The sequence below is a fragment of the Lineus longissimus genome, chromosome 10 (assembly GCF_910592395.1).
Source record: "Lineus longissimus chromosome 10, tnLinLong1.2, whole genome shotgun sequence".
Classification (NCBI taxonomy): Eukaryota; Metazoa; Nemertea; class Pilidiophora; order Heteronemertea; family Lineidae; genus Lineus; species Lineus longissimus.
In genome coordinates, this window is record NC_088317.1 from 3,454,425 (window position 1) to 3,471,550 (window position 17,126).

Consider the following 17,126-nt stretch of genomic DNA (forward strand, 5'->3'; position numbering starts at 1 on the left):
AAATAAGGAGTTTGCGTTCATGATTCGTGTTTTTTTATAAGATGTTCCGAGCAACATTACTTTTAAATATACCTTCGACAGATGAGTTACATCTAGTCGGCCTAACCATCTGAAGCGCTATTTACATGTTTTGCAGTCCAGTCTAGTGATACGTTCAGCGTATAGGAGAGGAGGACGTAACTGATCTTGCTATATTTGGAAGCAACACATGCATTGGATGTGGTCATAGACGACCATACTGCTGAAAAATTTCATATTCATGAGGAGTCATTCTTTTGCTCGGAGAAAACAGCGAACATATTCATTGAGAGATAAGCTCGATTTACGTCATTTTCAAGGTCCGAAGGGGCAGAAATTCCTCGGTACATCGATTCCTCCCAAACACAATTCTTGCTTTTCCACAAACCTGGCCCTCTTGCATGGTAAGCCAGCAGTATTGCCCACTGAAAAAATGCGGCTTCTCCACTTTTATCAGAAGTCAAGATATATATAACGAAAATCGTTCGGCTTATTCGAGAACGACGCGACCTTTTCTTTTTCAATAGAACTAAAAATGTTCATTCTTGACCGTCTACGAAAGCATGCCGCGAACGTTGCATTGATGGTTCTAAAAGCGCGGATTTTTAGGATTTGTTGGCGGCGTTGGTGATGGAGTGGCGGCAGCATTATCCACATCCAGGGTGCTGTTCGACATTTTGAGGGAAATGGTCCCGCGCGAACTCATGCTGCTACCCATCATCGATGCCTTGCTTTGTCCCAACGTCTCGGGCAAACAGAATGCGAAACTTACAAACACCCGTTTGAACTTGTCACCAGAAATGCAGTACAGGAACAAGTTTATCGCGTAATTGAACTGGTATAAGAAGAAGAAGAAGGCCCTCACCCATTTGAGAAGAAGTTTTGTTTGGAAGAAGAAGATGTATTCGGATTTGTTGGGCTCGGTACCGCTAGGTGGAACCTTCATCACATTATTCCAATACAGCTCCGCTGATTGGACAATCCCTAGGGGTAGGATTAAGAAAAGGAATGAAAAGGTCAAGGTCAAAAGCATGATGGTCAACTTTCCTTCTCTTTCCGCTTGTTTCCTTGACATTGCGTCAGAATTTATAGCACCGAGTTTCTTTTTATCGCGGTTGAGTACATACAAAATGGTGATGTTCAACCCAAGGATTGTAAAAGTGGGAATCCATGTACTTATTGCCACGTACATGTAAACCAATGCCGGATTCTGCGCACGATTGGTGAGGCATGCTGCGTATCCGAACACACTGTCACCTTCGAACCCGGTCACGAAGCCCTTACTGCAGCTGAAAAGGAGAATGATAAGGGAGACCCAGGCGATTGTTTTACGAGCTCTGGATACGGTGATGTTGGACGCCTTCAGGGGATAGATCACGACCAGCGCCCTCTCCGCCGTTACACAGACTATGATCCAGACACTCAACATCGTAAACAACTCTACACCAATTGAATGCAGTATGCACAGTGCCTCACTCTGTTGGAAAGTGGCGTTGACACTTTCGATCTGTCCGCGCAAAACGCCAATCAAAAAGTTAAATATCAAAACCATGCTGTCGTAAATTGCCAGGACTGCGAGGTAGTTCCCCATTGAGACTCGCCGCATCTTTTCCTGCATGAAGGTAACGAAGGCCAAAATGTTGAAGACGAAGCCGAGTCCGACGATAGCTGACGATCCTTGGTTCAGAAGCAGTTTCACAAGCTTGACCAATGGTTGGAGGTCGTAGTAATATTTCAAGACTTCGCACGGCCATTGTAGAAGTAGTTCCTCCGTCAATTCTACGTCACGAAAATCGTCTATGTCAGAGAAGAGGACGCTGCAGTTGTTAAACCTGAAACGAATGTGGGATGAATTAAGCATTTGCGCATCCCTCAAAGGTATTTCCGATTCAGCCCTTATCGATGTAGATTTTTTTTTCGGTACTAATTTAAACTTACAAGAAGCTTGGTTGTACCATGATGGTTTTTATACCTTTTTATACATTCTCCAAGCAAATCAAAGGATATTCTCTCAGTCATTTCCATTGCAGCACGATGTTCCAGATGTCTCACTGGCGTGTGACCGGCGATGTCCCGAATCAACAGATTAAAAAAAACCCAGAAAAACCCCAAGCATAAAGCGGGACATGAAAGGGTAAAAAGGGAGCTGTTTAGGTTGTGTGTATACCAATCAGCAATATTATATTTGGGTACAAACGGCCTTATCGCCAAGCGTCTGGCATAAGAGATAGGACCGACGAGTTTTGTAGTAAGGAGTGTCTCATCTGGTCGGCCATTTGGGGTGACACTACAATAAAAAACCCTTACTTTTTTAGAGCTGTAACATTACGATAGCGCCACACACGTCGAATTTCATTGAGGGTACGGTGACAAAGGACCATGCTCATTGACGTTCATCCTCCACACAGGTGCAAAATCATGACAATGCGACACGCGCATGGGTGGTACTGGTAATCAGAGTGCACATTGACAACACGCCTGGAGGCTGTGATGTCGCCACTCTCCACGCGTATCATATCGACACGCGCAGTGATGAGAATGCATGGAGCCTGGCACGCGTTGTTAGCATGGCGACAAGGGACTGATGAGTCACTCACAGTATGGTGACTAAATAATGGTAGCAAATCTGTACAGAGCTGTGAGTATTGAGCCGCCATAGCTATGAGTAAATGCTCCCTTGTACCAGGAAACAATCAATACACAATGTAGACACAGTGCATTGGCGATGATAGAAAGAGAAGAGGGGAAGCAGTTTGCGTTGCGTGAAGTGTGCTTAAAACCAGATGCTTTAAGTGATAAAGCTTTCTAAATCACGATCAAAAGTCAATTAAGGTAATAGTCATTGTGTTTAAGAGCCTTCAAAATTCCGTACTGGATAAGGGTAAGTCCCTTTGCAAACATTGACGTACTGTCGCATATCATAGTTGTTATTGTGTTGCCTTATTCTGATGCATTATGGTGTAAATAATGTGATGGTATCACGCGGGTCTTGTCCGCTCTTTCTTAAAGGGTTCTATTTCGTCATTTTGAAGGAGTTGATTGCTTTAAGGTTTCAAGCTCTGACCAAAGTTGTGATTTAATGGCCAACCCTTAACAAGTCGTTTCGTACAGTGTGGTCTTCGTCCGTGAAAGTGTGTACTTTTCTGTCCAACATTCCAATTGAATGGCGATTTAAATGACTGAGATTAAGGGAAGGTAAACAGAATTGATGAAGACAAGGGATTACATCAGACGAAAGGTAGGTTGTCTGCAGGAACAGAATGTAACTCTCGTAACCTAACCTACTATTGAGGATTGACTACAGGTACCACTTTCCATTTTTGCTAAAACGTAAAATCCTAAAGCCATAAGAATTATTCTTGCAAATTGAAGTAAATGCCAATTGTAAGGGTATAGGAGTCAGTTCTTTGTTTTCCCTAAAGCCATAAGAATTATTCTTGCAAATTGAAGTAAATGCCAATTGTAAGGGTAGGAGTCAGTTCTTTGTTTTCCCTAAAGCCATAAGAATTATTCTTGCAAATTGAAGTAAATGCCAATTGTAAGGGTAGGAGTCAGTTCTTTGTTTTTTTCCCTAAAGCCTTAAGAATTATTCTTGCAAATTGAAGTAAATGCCAATTGTAAGGGTAGGAGTCAGTTCTTTGTTTTCCTGAAAAAAAACTCTCACACTTGAAATTGGCATTCACTTGATTTTTAGGGAGTTCTGATGCCTCTAAATACAGATTCTAGCCAAAATCGTGGTGGCTTTGGTCAACCCTTGAGGGCCGTGACATCATGTTTGGAGCGACAAACACTCTCAGAAATAGAGGTGTTTGGGCTTTGACCAACACAAATATGCATCACGTAGAGTTTTTTGGGGGGCAAAATGAGAAAAACCTCTGGTTTTTGAGATTATGATCACTTCGCTGAAAAACTTCTACAGGGTGCATATACATGTAAGCTTATGTGTTGGTAAAAAAACATTCAATATTTCTCAAATGCTCAAAAACCTTTATTTCTAAGAGTGTACTGTCGCATTCTTAATTCAAAACTATATAAGGCCCCCACTACCTCAGTTGCAATTAAGGGAAACCGTCTGATTTCAAAACTAAAAGAGGCTCCCTCGTCGTTCTTTTACCAATCAAACCTTCCGAAATGGTTGATTCGAGCCCCATGATTACCCCACATCGTCGTGACTCAAATCAACCATCTCGGGGCTCCCCAATTCCAACATGTCCAATGACGTGATAGGAGGAGAACGCCTGGGACTTTGGCACATATTTTGGCGGCGTGTCTATGTTTGTGGTGCACTCTCCCTGCCCAGGTTCAGTCAAAGTTGAAATTCTGCTTTCTCCGAAAGTTTTTTTGATGCAACATACTGATAATCCCAAAGCCGACTTATTCAGGCAATTCCGAAGGTGGAAGTTTGGGTTCAGGTATTCTGTGGTATTTTGTCCAATCAGAAATGCATGATTATTCGTCCCGGCCGTGCTCATTTGCAATGATGAGCCAATCAGAAAGACTTCAGAAGTTTCAAATTCGTTTTCGAAGCGGGAGAAAACGTAGATGGCGAATACAGGTTCTTCTGACGGAAATATTTTTTCTGTTAAGTAGATCCCATCATTTTCTCCATCACATCGTCGTCTTGGCACGGAGTATAAAACTTGAAAAATGTGCGTGTATCTATCAAAACGTGACTTACTGTATTCCAGTAGTTTTCTCAGTTGTTGTCATGTTCGTAGTATTATTCTCAGCTCTGGGAACATTACGAGGTTCCGCCACCTGGGTGTCGTCGCTGGTATCATTCTGTGGCCCGGGGGTAACTGTGCTATTGAGGTCCTGGGAATAGAAAACAAGTTGCCGACTTTATAACCACATTGACACCATAACAGAGTGGTATTATCAGCCTGTAGAATCAGCAACAACATTTCGGGTTCTCATTTTTCATTCTCAAATACGATGTAAACTTATCACCAGAACTGCTGCCGGCTATCCCGAGTTTGTCACGCTTAACTGCAAATGCGTTGCGGACCTGGAATCATATGATGTCCGCTTTCCCGAGTTGCTATCCACTATTCTGAGTTTATCGAACGACTTAGTAGTGAAGTTTCAAGGGCTTTCATTCAGTGACCCGATTGAAACACGGCTGAACTATTAACCAGTGTTTTCAGAGCGGTAGCATCGAGCCAACACCTAATTTTAACTAATGGTTTCGTATAATTCAGAGTTTTTCGTCTGACGCTAACGTAGACCGCAGTGAACACCCTGGATTCTTTCTAGTTTTTGCGTAATGAAACGATTATTTATAACTCAAAACAATGAAACCTAACCGGAAATACAATCCCTAATCCAACAATAACAAAATTCAGGACGCGTATTGTGCAAAAATAACCCTGTCTTGCTTCTTTTCGAAACTAAATCAATACCCAGTATTTATAAAACAATTCTTCTTTATTATATAACTTTTGCTAATTAAGGTAAACCGCTAGATTTTTGCGGTGGTTTTATTTTCGCGGTTTTTGCGAAAATGAAAATCGTGAATTATTTTTTATTTGACAACGGAAGAAAATTCGTAATTCACCAAAATATAAATATTTCTTATATTTTTTTGCGAATCACAAATTCAAAAAACGCCGGAAAACCTATAAAGTGTACTTACATGTATTGATTCCAATGTAACAGCTACCTCAGTAGTGACGGCGAGCAAGGTGTGGGCTTGAAGACCGAGCAAGAAAATAATAGTGAGGCCTATTCTAGCAAGTTTCATCGTTGTCTTGTGCTGCTAAGGTCCGTTGGATGACAATCTTTTCAAATACAAATTTCCGCAACAAAATGAAGAAACTGAACTGATGAGTACGAAAGTTGTCAATTAGGCTTCTCTTACATCAGGCCGAGTGCAGATTGTAATTTTTTGAAGTCACGGAAAGAACCTTGGCATGCCTAAACTGAAAGGATCCAACGATACCAATGCCATCCACTTCTCTCGGAATTAGTCAATCCCAATCTGCACCGCCGATTTTTCTCTGGGGCGATTACAGTATTGACAGTTTGGAGCTGTTTCCTTTGCCGCTTCTCTGTCAGGTCATCGTCAATATGACGCCTTCAATAATGGAGCCTGATGAGGTCACCAAGCTTTTGCCAAATCTCTGTCGTGTCATCAATAATGCAGCATCATATGAGGTATCCGCACCTCCAATGATGCGGTATCCACACCGCTAATAATGCAGCCTGATTGAGGAATTCGCGCCTCCAATAATGTTACCGGATGAGGTTCATGGCTCTGTCACCTATCACCGTACACCATAACACACGAAATACTCTATCTGCATTTTCATAAAGTCAGTCAATTTTCAGATCGGTGGCCGGATTTTGTTTCATTTTCGTCGTTAGAGTCAGCCTGGCACTCCAAGGGACAGTTATTTATGTGGAATGACATTGCCAGAGTTCGGACCAAGTAAAAAGAATATCTTCCACTGACCTAATGAAAATGAATCTAGAGTAACAAGGTCAGTTACCTTGTATAATTTCGATAAATAATCCAAACACGATTTCCACTAATTTCGCTGGCTTTATTACCGTAGCGAACTTTTTACCTTCATGATTGTATTCCAAAGAATAGATGTGATTATCCAAACAATAACACATTATTAAATCATTTGAGGTTTTGCCAAGGATAAAGTTAACTGTCCGCCGGGATTCATCCACCAACAATCCTCTGGCAGGGGAAGAACGAGTATCACTTTCCTGTCCGAAATCCGTAGCATCTGTGAACAAAGATTCTGAGTCTATGTCATATTATTTGATTGTCACTCCTGCCCGAAATCTATGGAATCTGTGAACAACGGTTGACACTTTACCTTGTTGTTTTCAATGATAATTTCCCAAATCGCTCAGTCACTTGGTGTATAACCAGGTGAAAATCTCTAAGATTGAGCGAGATATCGCACATTGCAAAACTTTCACGAGTGTTTTCTCGTGTTTATGGTAAATCTCAGCTCACATATCAATATGCAGCTAACAAACGACCAATACATAATTCATTATGAGTTCTTGTAAAGCTTGCTAATTTAATTATTTGGACAAGAACACGATTCAAGATCGTGTCGGTCGTGAACTGGAACTATCTTCATGTGTTGTCCGGAATTTTCGGACAGGAAAGACGGTGACAATGAACTGGAATTGTTCCAGAGATGGTGTTCATTTCGAACAGATGCAATTAGTGCAAGTGTGCGCTTTTTTTATGCGCGAGTCTATTTCAGAAACGACACGGTTTATATTGTATGAGCGAGAGTGCAGTCAGGATCCCAGACAAGGTAAAGTCGAATCGGCGGCTGTGAAGGGTGAAAATAGCTCGTTCGGCGACCACTCGCCGTTCGGGAATCATTGCCCGACACTGGCATTAGGGAGTTTTCGCAAAGCTCCTGAAACGTCAACACGATCGCCTATCCCATTGTTCGACAAAGTTATCTGGAGGTCGAACAATGAGATGTGTTCATGTTGGCATTTCGGGTGCTTTGCGAAAACTCTCTCATTGTCGGCATTGGTATGATAAAGCGATCGCAATTATGTGGTACAGGCATTTGAAATTGGTGTAAATGCCACATTTATCTCTTCGTGACCTAATAACATATTATCGTGCTGCCAGTTTCTATTGCTGTGGCCATTAATTTATCGCTTTAACCTAAACAAATTAAGACATTGAATGGAGTACTTGAATACTGTATCGAGGATACTGCCCTAGTCAGAGACGGACCTATGACCAGTTCACACCATCTTGACCCGGACTCCGTTATACCAACGAGGGGAGGTTACAGAGTGCCTCTGCTGGTTTGGAGTGGTTGACACTGGATTCAAAATGTCTTCCAACGACCAGGTAGGATTCACGAATTCCAAGCTAATGTTGGATGAGATACAAATGAGTGATAGGAATTTATGAAATGGCATGCTGTAGTCATTTAATTGGGGTTGATGTCCTTGTGACGATTGGCTCTTGGAGTGATACGAGACAAGTGCATCGAAAACATACTACGGCGCAGTGAAAGTAGTGTGGTGAGGCGGTCCTTTTGGCCTTGACTATACACCTTTCCAGAAATGGGGCGCTGAGTGTCCGAAATAGTGATGTCATAAGGGGAAACTAAACCTTATGGTGGAGGGACAAAGGAGATAGTCATGGTTGACCAACACACTTGAATGCCTTTAATGACGGACAAGGGGGAAAAAGTTAGTTCCAATGCAAACCACCAATTTCGAGAAGCATGTTATCGAAAATTGAAGAGACTGTAGTAGTGTGCTTACGTAACCATAGAGTTGCTTCTTTTGGCACAACATAATTTGTCTCTCCTGATAAAAAAGTACTAACAACATTTTTTGTGTAATCGAAGAAAATTAATAAAATCTACCTCGGGCGGGACTCGAACCCGCAATCCCCGGCTCCGGAGGCCGATGCCTTCTCCATTAGGCCACCGAGGCAGCACATCATCCATCGCGCATTTTTCCATGCACATAGGTATCAAGATCAAGTGCGACAGGTGTCAGCATCATTTACGAGTCACAATAGTTTCATATCGATTGACGTCAGTTAGCTATATAATGGTGTATATATTGCACCTAATGGAAGGTATTTACATCTTCCATTTTGCTCAGATACAGTTTTGATCGATCTATTATACGCATTGTAAAAACAAATATCTGACCGTAGACTCACAACAACAATGGAGTTTATATACTGTTTAGAAGGCTTTAACACTGGGTTGTAAAAAAACCCTGAACTGTTGGGAAATGCAAGAATATTCCTGGACGTTATACTTCCAGTAATACGACACACCACACATCCTCTTAGACTGCGCTCCTTCTGAAGCACAGTCGAGAGAGACCTAATGGAGGATCGAAATGTCAACATTGGAGAACACCTGAGGGCCACGGCCTGATTCCTGACATCCATCACCCTAAGAATTTGATGCTGTCCTCGAACGCTTATAGGAAGAACAATTAGAAGAAAGAAAAGCTGAATGAAAATACATCATGCATGACGTCACTATTACAGCAGCCAATCAGAAAAGAACCTCTTCTTACCAAACTTGCCTTGGAAATACGATTGCGTTTCGTTCACCTCTACATGGATGTAGTCGCTTTGAATTCTGTACCGTGGAAATGATATTTTACCTGTATTTTCCATTCGTTTCAGGCGACCCGTGAATCATTCGTGCCAGAACAGGAGACCAGCAGCATGCAGAAGGCTCCCACCCGCCGGCAAGGGCTCCACGGGTGCTGTAGCTCTCTACTCGGCGGTATCTACGGCTGCCGCTGGAAGAAGCACGTCCCTCCGCCGAGTACCGCGGTAAGTTTTCTTAAAAACTGAGTTCAAACTCCAACCATTAAATGCCTACCGGTGATATGCCCAGTCATTCTAGGTTGTTGAACAAGAAACAATAGGTTGTTGATCAAGGTGCTTTTTATTTGACTTTTTGACGATTACCAAGCTTGGCGACCGATTTTCTCAGTGACATTGTATAAACATATCAACAACTTTCCTATTTCTATTACAGTGTGATCTCATCTGGTTTTTTTTGTTGCTTCTCTTCACCGCCGTCATCACCATCTCACTCTACCTCTGGCTGGTCATCGAGAACGACGAAGCGAACTTTAATACGTGAGTTATCAGGGTATTTTAATTTTATAATTTTAATATTTAATATACAAGAGTACAGAACATAAACAATAAAAATACAAACAAACGAAGGGACACAATGATGGCACTCAATAGGGACACCCAGAGGGATCATAGACCCATAATAGGGGTCCCCTTAAAAATTAATACATATAATGATAAAAATCAATCAATATTGGACTTTAAAAAAAAAACAGGCACAGAGAGATTTAAAATCTACAGTTAGCACATCTGCAACGCCCAACCCATGTGCACGCATTGTCCGGGTCAAAGCGCCCCGTCAAGAGCTCAAAGCGCCCCGTCAAGAGCTCATTGTAGTAAACACCGACAGAGCGCCTAGCGCCAGTCACCGGATTATGCTAACGGACGTCCGACAGAGCTCTAAAAGGGTTTCCGTTGATGAATCTCCCCGCTCTGTAGCCCTTCTTACGGAACAACAACTAATATTTAGCGGTTGAAGTGCACAATGACCGCACAATCACCAGTTAAGTACTGGCGGGATAATTAACGGCCACTGTTACTTTAAAGTGGGTGTAAAGTTACTGTCACGGAACATGTTAACGGACGTCGGTGGAGCGAAAGAAGAGCATTCGGGGGTTTGAGTCGAGTCCGTAGTCGCCCGCAGCCCTTGGAACGGAAGAACCACAGATATTTAGCGGATGAAACGCACAATCACACCGTACAACAATAACCGGCCATCATTATTATAATGGATTTTAACGTGGGAGTAACATACATGATCAAGTCGAAGCGAAAGCGGGACGCAAAAAAATAATCTTCAAGTTGATAAAACAGTATTTGATATTTTTATTGCAGTTATCTGCATAATAAGACCGGGATCCGCTTTCGATGGTACACCCTGATGTTGATATCGACATCGATCGCGTTCTCTTACATTGCTTTACTATTGGTAGGTACTTCACAAAGAATGATTTCTCATACACTTTTGACAAGATACATTTCATGTTAGATGTTGGTTTAAATTAGAAAATGTTGTAAAAATGTTGTAATAATCGTGTGAAAATTCTATAAGGAAATGATCAGAATGAGAGCGTTAAACTTTTGTTGCAGGTCCTTTCCCTGTGTCACTCCGTGCTGAAGCTCCAGCTATACATGCACCATGTCAACAGGGTCTTTCTCGTCCTGCTCACCTTGCTGTTTGGAGGCATCATGGTCGTGGTTGGTGTGATGGAAAAACAGGAATGGCAGCTCGTCCGGCTCTCCCTACATGTAAGTTAAGATATTTCCCAGGCGGAATCGGACTGTTTTCATGTCATGTAGATCCCTTTAATGATTTTCTTGATCCTCATTCAACCCTTGGAAATGTTCGCTTAAGGTATATACTAGGCAGATATCTGGTCATTTTTTCAATTATCCTTTTACTTTTAGATGACCGGGCCATTCCTGCAGGTGGCAGCCGTAGTCCTAGCTACCATCTTGACATGGCTGTTTGTGGTACGATGGGTCAAACTAACAGTTGCAGGTAAATCATAAGATTATTACAATATGAACTTGAATTTTCCAAGAAGGTCACTTCGTAATGGAATCATAACTGTTCATATATAAACACTGAGTCAAACATTATATCCCGGTGTAAAAGTTAGTTGGTCCCCCTGGTTTACCCGTCCTACCAATTTTTCACTGTCCGTTCAAGGATTTTATAACCTTGGAGGTCTAGACTTCGATCCCGCATTAGTATTGCTAATAGATCGGGTTACAACATCTATGTCTTTGATACCAGCTTTCATGTTCAAAACCTTTTCGTTTCACACGTTTCCCATATTTTCTTCAAGCCCTTCGCGCCTTCCTTTTGGTCCTCTACATATCCTTCATGATGTTCCTCTACCTGTCACCCTTACTCATATCAGCTCCCTGTATTTGCCATGACAATGAAGTACCGGTCAAGCCAAAGTTGTTTGCTCACAGAGGGGCTTCTATGGTAAGTCCTTTAAAGGCATTCAGCTCTTGAAGTGTAAAATGAAATCTTTCTAAAACTGTATATTTGCGTCAGTGCTTAAGTCTTTCATGTTTTGGTATAAGTCAGCAGTTACTGATGTACAAGAAACACATATAAGCTAAGTCACCAGCTCAGTCACTGTTTATCAGCAGTAAATGCCTACATCCACAAAAGCGTTTCCCGTGGCGTATCACATAACGTACAGCCCTTTGTTATTTTATGCCACATTGCCCGAGAGTAGCTATGTAGAGATTATCCTTTAAATAAAAAAACAACGCTTTTTTGCTGTGATCTTATAGTTCTACCAGCCATAGTGCCTTCTTCTTCTTCATTATCTTCTTCTCCAGGTGGCTCCAGAAAACGCGATGGCCACCTTCAAGTATGTCATCCAGAAAAACAACGCTTTTTTGTTATTACATAAGTTGTACCCAATAATATCTTCTTCTTCTTCTGCTTCAGGTAGCTCCAGAAAACACGATGGCTGCCTTTGAATATGCCATCGAAAATGGATGCTATGGTCTCGAGTCCGACGTTGGCATCACGTAAGTGAATTGCAGACGGTAACCTTTCTCGGACAAAGATGGACAAAACCTTTAAATTCTGAAAGAAGTATAGACATCAAAAAGCATCTTGATTTACTAGGTTTTAATACAATAGCTAATGGCATTCCGCGAAGATGACGTCAGTGCAGTTCCTGCCCTCTATTTCCCCATCGCTGAATTACAGGCAATGTCGGACAAACATGTGCTTTCGTAATGGATTCAGGCTTTCTAACTAGGGCAGTTAGATTCAATCTGGCACATGTCCGAGTGTTGGAAATACTACATAATTGTTCTGAATATTTCTCTCTCTGACTCTATGGTATCATTCATGCTAAAAACAATGCAGGGTCAAAGATAACTGACTTTGAAATAAGCTCAAATGCGTAGAAATAAGTGTCGATGGCCGACTGTCACGTGACTAAAACGTCAAAATATCTTATGCAAATGATCTTGTGAGCCATAAATAGTAACGTCGCGGAATGCTATTCATGTATACGATCATATTGTCAAGTTCTGCATCACTTGAAAGTCAGCCAATCACAGTGTGTTGATCAAACTAGATCGAAGTGCTGCCGTTCTTGATTTGCATGTCTGATCACATTGTCCAATGAGAAAATTCAACTTCTGCATCACTTGAGAGTGATGAACCAATCACAGTGTGTTGATCTAAGAGTACACATGTACCTAGATTTAAGTGCGTTCCGCGGTTATTCTTGATTTGAATAAATCTCTGTTTCAGATTGGACGGAGTACCCGTCATGCTTCACGATACGACACTCGGTAGAACCACGAATGTTGCCGACGTGTTCCCGGGTCGAGTTGACGATCCAATATGGCGGTTCACCGCGGACGAAGTCAGCCTACTCAGTGCAGGACAGTGGTTTCTGGACGTAGGTGTCAATATATATATATGGACGAAGAGTAGGATTTGAGCTTGGCTGCTTGATAAAATGCCACTCCAGCAGAAAAAAACCCCTCATTCCTTGACTTCATTACTGGTATCTAAGCGGGTGACCAGTGCGGCTCAAGCAGAAATCGGTTTTATATCTCGGCGTTACTTCGCTCTTTAATATTTGCTTTGAACTACCCAGATGATCCAAATATTTCTGCACAAGTAGGCCCTGTTATAAACGAACGTAAGCCAGGTTTTGACCACAACCCCATTTTCTGCTAATATGAGAGAGAATCGTCTAAAGATTGGTCATTCAAATCACTTTACAGCATGTGACCCATTCCCCTAATCAACTAAAATAAGGGGAATAGTCAATTCATTTTCGTCTTCCAGCAAGACCCATACCACCAAGTCAGCAAGCTGACAAAAAAGCAGAAGAGGCAATACCGGAAGCAGACGGTACCAACTCTCGCCGAGTTCCTCACTTTCGCGAAATCTCACAAAACCAGGATCATGTTCGATATCAAAGTTTATAACGAGAATGGGACGGTTCTGAAGAAGGTCTTAGAAACAGTCAAGGACTCTAGAATACCACGGAAAAATGTAAGTGTAACCAGACTGGTTCAACTATTTCAGGGCTGGTGAGGTTCCATTAATGTCCCTGAATGAAGTAGTTGCTGATTTTCGGATCAATGTCCTGCGCTTGGCAGCCAGAGGTTGTGGTTGTTGGAGAAGATCTATTGGTGGCTTGAAGGGGCTGGGGGATAATCTCACTGGAGGAAAATGCATGTCTTACAATGTCAATTCCTTATCATCGGCAGGTTTATTGGATTAAGACAGATAACAAAACCCTGGCGCGGTCCACCCTTGTTGCTAGCACGTTTTCCAGTCCCAGGGTACGGCATCTCCGAGATAATAAATACTCGGTGATTAATGTAAGATACGATGTGCTCAAAGAGTCAACTATCAGGTAAGTTCAAGAAAAATAGGTTTAGATTTTAGAACGTGTACGATGCGCACAGTCATGTATGCATAGGATCGATATCCTCTACCGGGCGTATGATATTTGTGTTGGTCGAAAAACCATTTAAAGGTTTCAAAAACTGAAAAACCTTCATTTCTAAACGTGCACCTATAGTTTCATCCTTCGAATTTCTTTTCAGGGAATATAGTGAGTCGAATATCGAGACAATTATTTACATTGTCAACACCGATTGGCTTTACTCATTCTACTGGTGTCTCGGCGTCGATTACGTTACTACAGACAATGTGGATGAACTACGGAAAATGCAGTCTCCGATATGGCATATTGTAAGTTTCATCATCAACTTCATCATCTTCTTCTAGCTTCTTCTCCGTGATTGGTTTACGTATCAGTGCGGCACCGTAAGCAGCCGGTTACTCCAACTCCGGGCTCAGACTGCAGCAGAACCTACAGTTCATCTTGTTTTAAAGTGGACCCCCGCCACCGCATTGAAATTTCGGCCAACTCATCGCGTGTTCAAGAGATATTCTAGAATGGGAGATTTGTCCTGTGTCACTGACCATCCAGTCTAAAAAACATTTCTCTACTTTATACATGTAATAAAACGATCTTCGGGCCTGGCATTGTGAGTGAAGATGGTGTCCAAAAGACGTGTGATCCAAGGTCTTAGCGGAGCAAATATTTGAAGACCATACCAAAAACCATCTATACCCTGTTTTATTTCAGCAACCACTGACGTACCTTATCATGTGGGTGACAGTGGACGTGGTGTCTGTACTGTTGGTGATCATCATCTGGTCAACATATATGTAAGTATACTCACAGTCATCGCATAAGTTTCAAAGCAATCATCGCTTAAATTCACTCTCTCTCCTTGATATTTTTTCCGAGTTCATTTGATGGTTGAGTTTGATATCCAAGTGCTGTCTGTGTAGGGTGTAGCACATCTATATAATTTCCCTACCTCGTGCGTGACGCACTGTTCAAACCAAAGCCCAGTTTCCTCGTTTCCTCAACAAGTTAAATGATACTGAGCTTGCTAAACTGAAACAAACTGAAACAACCTAGCCCAAATTTAGACGCGTTAACTGCCTTTTTGGAAATATGGAGCGGCCATTTTTCTATTTTAGAGTTTTAAAAACCCTTCAGGAAATGTTCTAGGGCTGTTCTATCGAATGACGCTATACACCTTTCCAGAAATGGGGCGCTGAGTGTCCGAAATAGTGGAGAAACTAGGCCTTATGGTGGAGGGACAAGGAGATAGTCATGGTTGACCAACACACTTGAATGCCTTTAATGACGGACAAGGGGGAAAAGTTAGTTCCAATGCAAGCCACCAATTTTGGGAAGCATGTATAGGCTATTCATCTTGTTCTGGAAAAAAGACATCTTTCTGTGACGAGCTTGATATGTCATGTTACGTAGCATGTAACACTTCGAATTGCATTTCAGTTACCGTCAGTACAAATCGAACGTACCACTGGAGTCCATACCACTCGAACACGCCAATCTGAACTTTACTAAGGCGAAGCGTTACGTCATAGATGACGCGGATAACTCGTGGATGGACAGCTTTAAGGAGAGGAAGAGTTTGACAAGACTCTGAACGTGGGTGGCGTGCGAACAACGCCAATAGTGAAGTTAAGATCAACTTTACGATTCTGACTCGAACCCGCCTTTCTGACGCAAATAATGGTCCAAATATCTTCAAATTAACTCAGTACAAGAACTCTTTCACATTGAATGAAGAGATACGATCATTCTGATTTGATGTGTGCTGGAGGGGAGCGGTGGCCTACGACGTGCAATACGACATGCAATACGACTTCATTATTACATTCTGGTACGACAGGTCCCAATTAGGATTTCAAGATTCTAGTGTGGATAAATTTTGGTTTTTCGATTTGAAAATGCTCTTTATTGAGGTCAAAGATGTCACTAGAAGACTGTAATTCAGTTTTAAAGATGAGTTGGAGTCGTCAATATAATCTTAAACTCACGTTTATCAAATATCCGTATGACATTCAGTGTGACTGATTCTTAGGGCTTCAAGAGCAACACGTTCCAGAAAAGTTGCATGAACGACTGCACTATGGCATTGTGTAGCTGTATTTCTATTTTCCTGACCAGCGATTAAATACGAGTGGAAAATGGAAAATGGTGTCTGCAGGCTCTACGTTGTATGTGTTCAGTGCCACAAGCTGTTGTCAGATTTGCACATTTCGCATATTAATATCAGAATGGTCACAGAGGGTGTTGTATTTACTACAAATGGTCAAAATGTCGGAAATGTTATATGTACTTTCTATGAAAAGACGTTTTTTTCTACTATAATTTTTGTTGTGAATAGATTAGCCTGATGGCGTGACATACTTGTTCACTCAGCGGAAACACGTGCACCACCGTGACTAAATATAGTTCTACATTGTATTGCAGCTATTGTTTCGGTGTCAAGATGGAGATGTAGGGGATTGTTGTATTGGGAAATATTTTTGACTGAAGAATGCATCTAATGATAGCTGAGGTCGAGAAACTCGGCCGCACATCGATGACATCGTACGTCTACCACGAATCTGAGCTCAAATGCATGGACGCACGAACACTCTCATCATGCCACCTCTTTTTTAAAAAACGGTTATAGTAGTATTTACTGGCGGGGGGGGGGGGGTTGGGGTAGGGGGTAGGTCGGTTATAACAATAATGTTTTGTCCGTTAGCTGTTCTAGAATAGTGTTGTACCGTCCAGTGTTCATTAGTTTTAACGGGACAATCATCAACACCATTATTGTTTACAGGTGCTGAGCTGTTGAGGCCAACGATTAGGTGTGGTCTTCTCAGCGGTAATGGAACGGCCTATACATGTATTATGTAAGTCTGATAATTTATTTGTAATGCGCAGTGTTTTATTGATAAAATCATATTGGGCATTCAGCACGTTTTCTATTATTATACTATACATGTAGGTTGTACACTTGTGAATTAGATTCATGTACATGTATCAATAAACTCATGTACAATTGGTGTACTGATTTTTTTATCCACCTTTAAAGTCACAATGTATTTTATAAAGGCCGGGTCTATTTGGCAAGC

At 41.8% G+C, this 17,126-nt stretch overlaps 2 protein-coding genes and 1 non-coding gene across 5 annotated transcripts; 1 reads left to right on the top strand and 2 right to left on the bottom strand.

Moving 5' to 3' along the window:
* Positions 1 to 607: 607 nt before the first annotated feature.
* On the bottom strand, positions 608 to 4,728 carry LOC135495039 (uncharacterized). Its single transcript, XM_064783438.1, has 2 exons — positions 4,697 to 4,728; positions 608 to 1,850 (listed from the first exon to the last, which is right to left on the bottom strand). Exons 1-2 carry the CDS (start codon positions 4,726 to 4,728, stop codon positions 608 to 610), a joined length of 1,275 nt encoding a protein of 424 aa, XP_064639508.1.
* On the top strand, positions 2,779 to 16,687 carry LOC135494683 (glycerophosphodiester phosphodiesterase domain-containing protein 5-like). Of its 3 annotated transcripts, none has more exons than XM_064782885.1 (14): positions 2,779 to 2,850; positions 9,179 to 9,331; positions 9,540 to 9,643; positions 10,478 to 10,571; positions 10,733 to 10,891; positions 11,051 to 11,144; positions 11,455 to 11,600; positions 12,078 to 12,160; positions 12,900 to 13,050; positions 13,446 to 13,655; positions 13,874 to 14,022; positions 14,216 to 14,363; positions 14,764 to 14,846; positions 15,490 to 16,687. In XM_064782885.1, exons 2-14 carry the CDS (start codon positions 9,221 to 9,223, stop codon positions 15,641 to 15,643), a joined length of 1,686 nt encoding a protein of 561 aa, XP_064638955.1. In that variant the 5' UTR covers positions 2,779 to 2,850; positions 9,179 to 9,220; the 3' UTR covers positions 15,644 to 16,687. The 3 variants fall into 3 exon arrangements, with proteins under 3 accessions (XP_064638955.1, XP_064638954.1, XP_064638956.1); XM_064782884.1 differs by lacking the exon at positions 2,779 to 2,850 and adding an exon at positions 7,701 to 7,867; XM_064782886.1 differs by lacking the exon at positions 2,779 to 2,850 and adding an exon at positions 7,701 to 7,867 and having other exon boundaries at positions 11,530 to 11,600.
* Positions 8,391 to 8,463, bottom strand: Trnar-ccg (transfer RNA arginine (anticodon CCG)). Its single transcript has one exon. It is a non-coding gene; the product is annotated as a tRNA-Arg (tRNA).
* Positions 16,688 to 17,126: the final 439 nt, after the last annotated feature.

Excerpts from the sequence above, each read along its gene's own strand:
- LOC135495039 (XM_064783438.1), bottom strand. The coding sequence starts at position 4,728 with ATGACAACAACTGAGAAAACTACTGGAATACA. Across the intron at positions 1,851-4,696 it reads GAGAAAACTACTGGAATACA|GTTTAACAACTGCAGCGTCC; the intron begins GTAAGTCACGTT and ends CATTCGTTTCAG.
- LOC135494683 (XM_064782884.1), top strand. Across the intron at positions 9,644-10,477 it reads GACGAAGCGAACTTTAATAC|TTATCTGCATAATAAGACCG; the intron begins GTGAGTTATCAG and ends TTTTTATTGCAG. Across the intron at positions 14,847-15,489 it reads ATCATCTGGTCAACATATAT|TTACCGTCAGTACAAATCGA; the intron begins GTAAGTATACTC and ends ATTGCATTTCAG.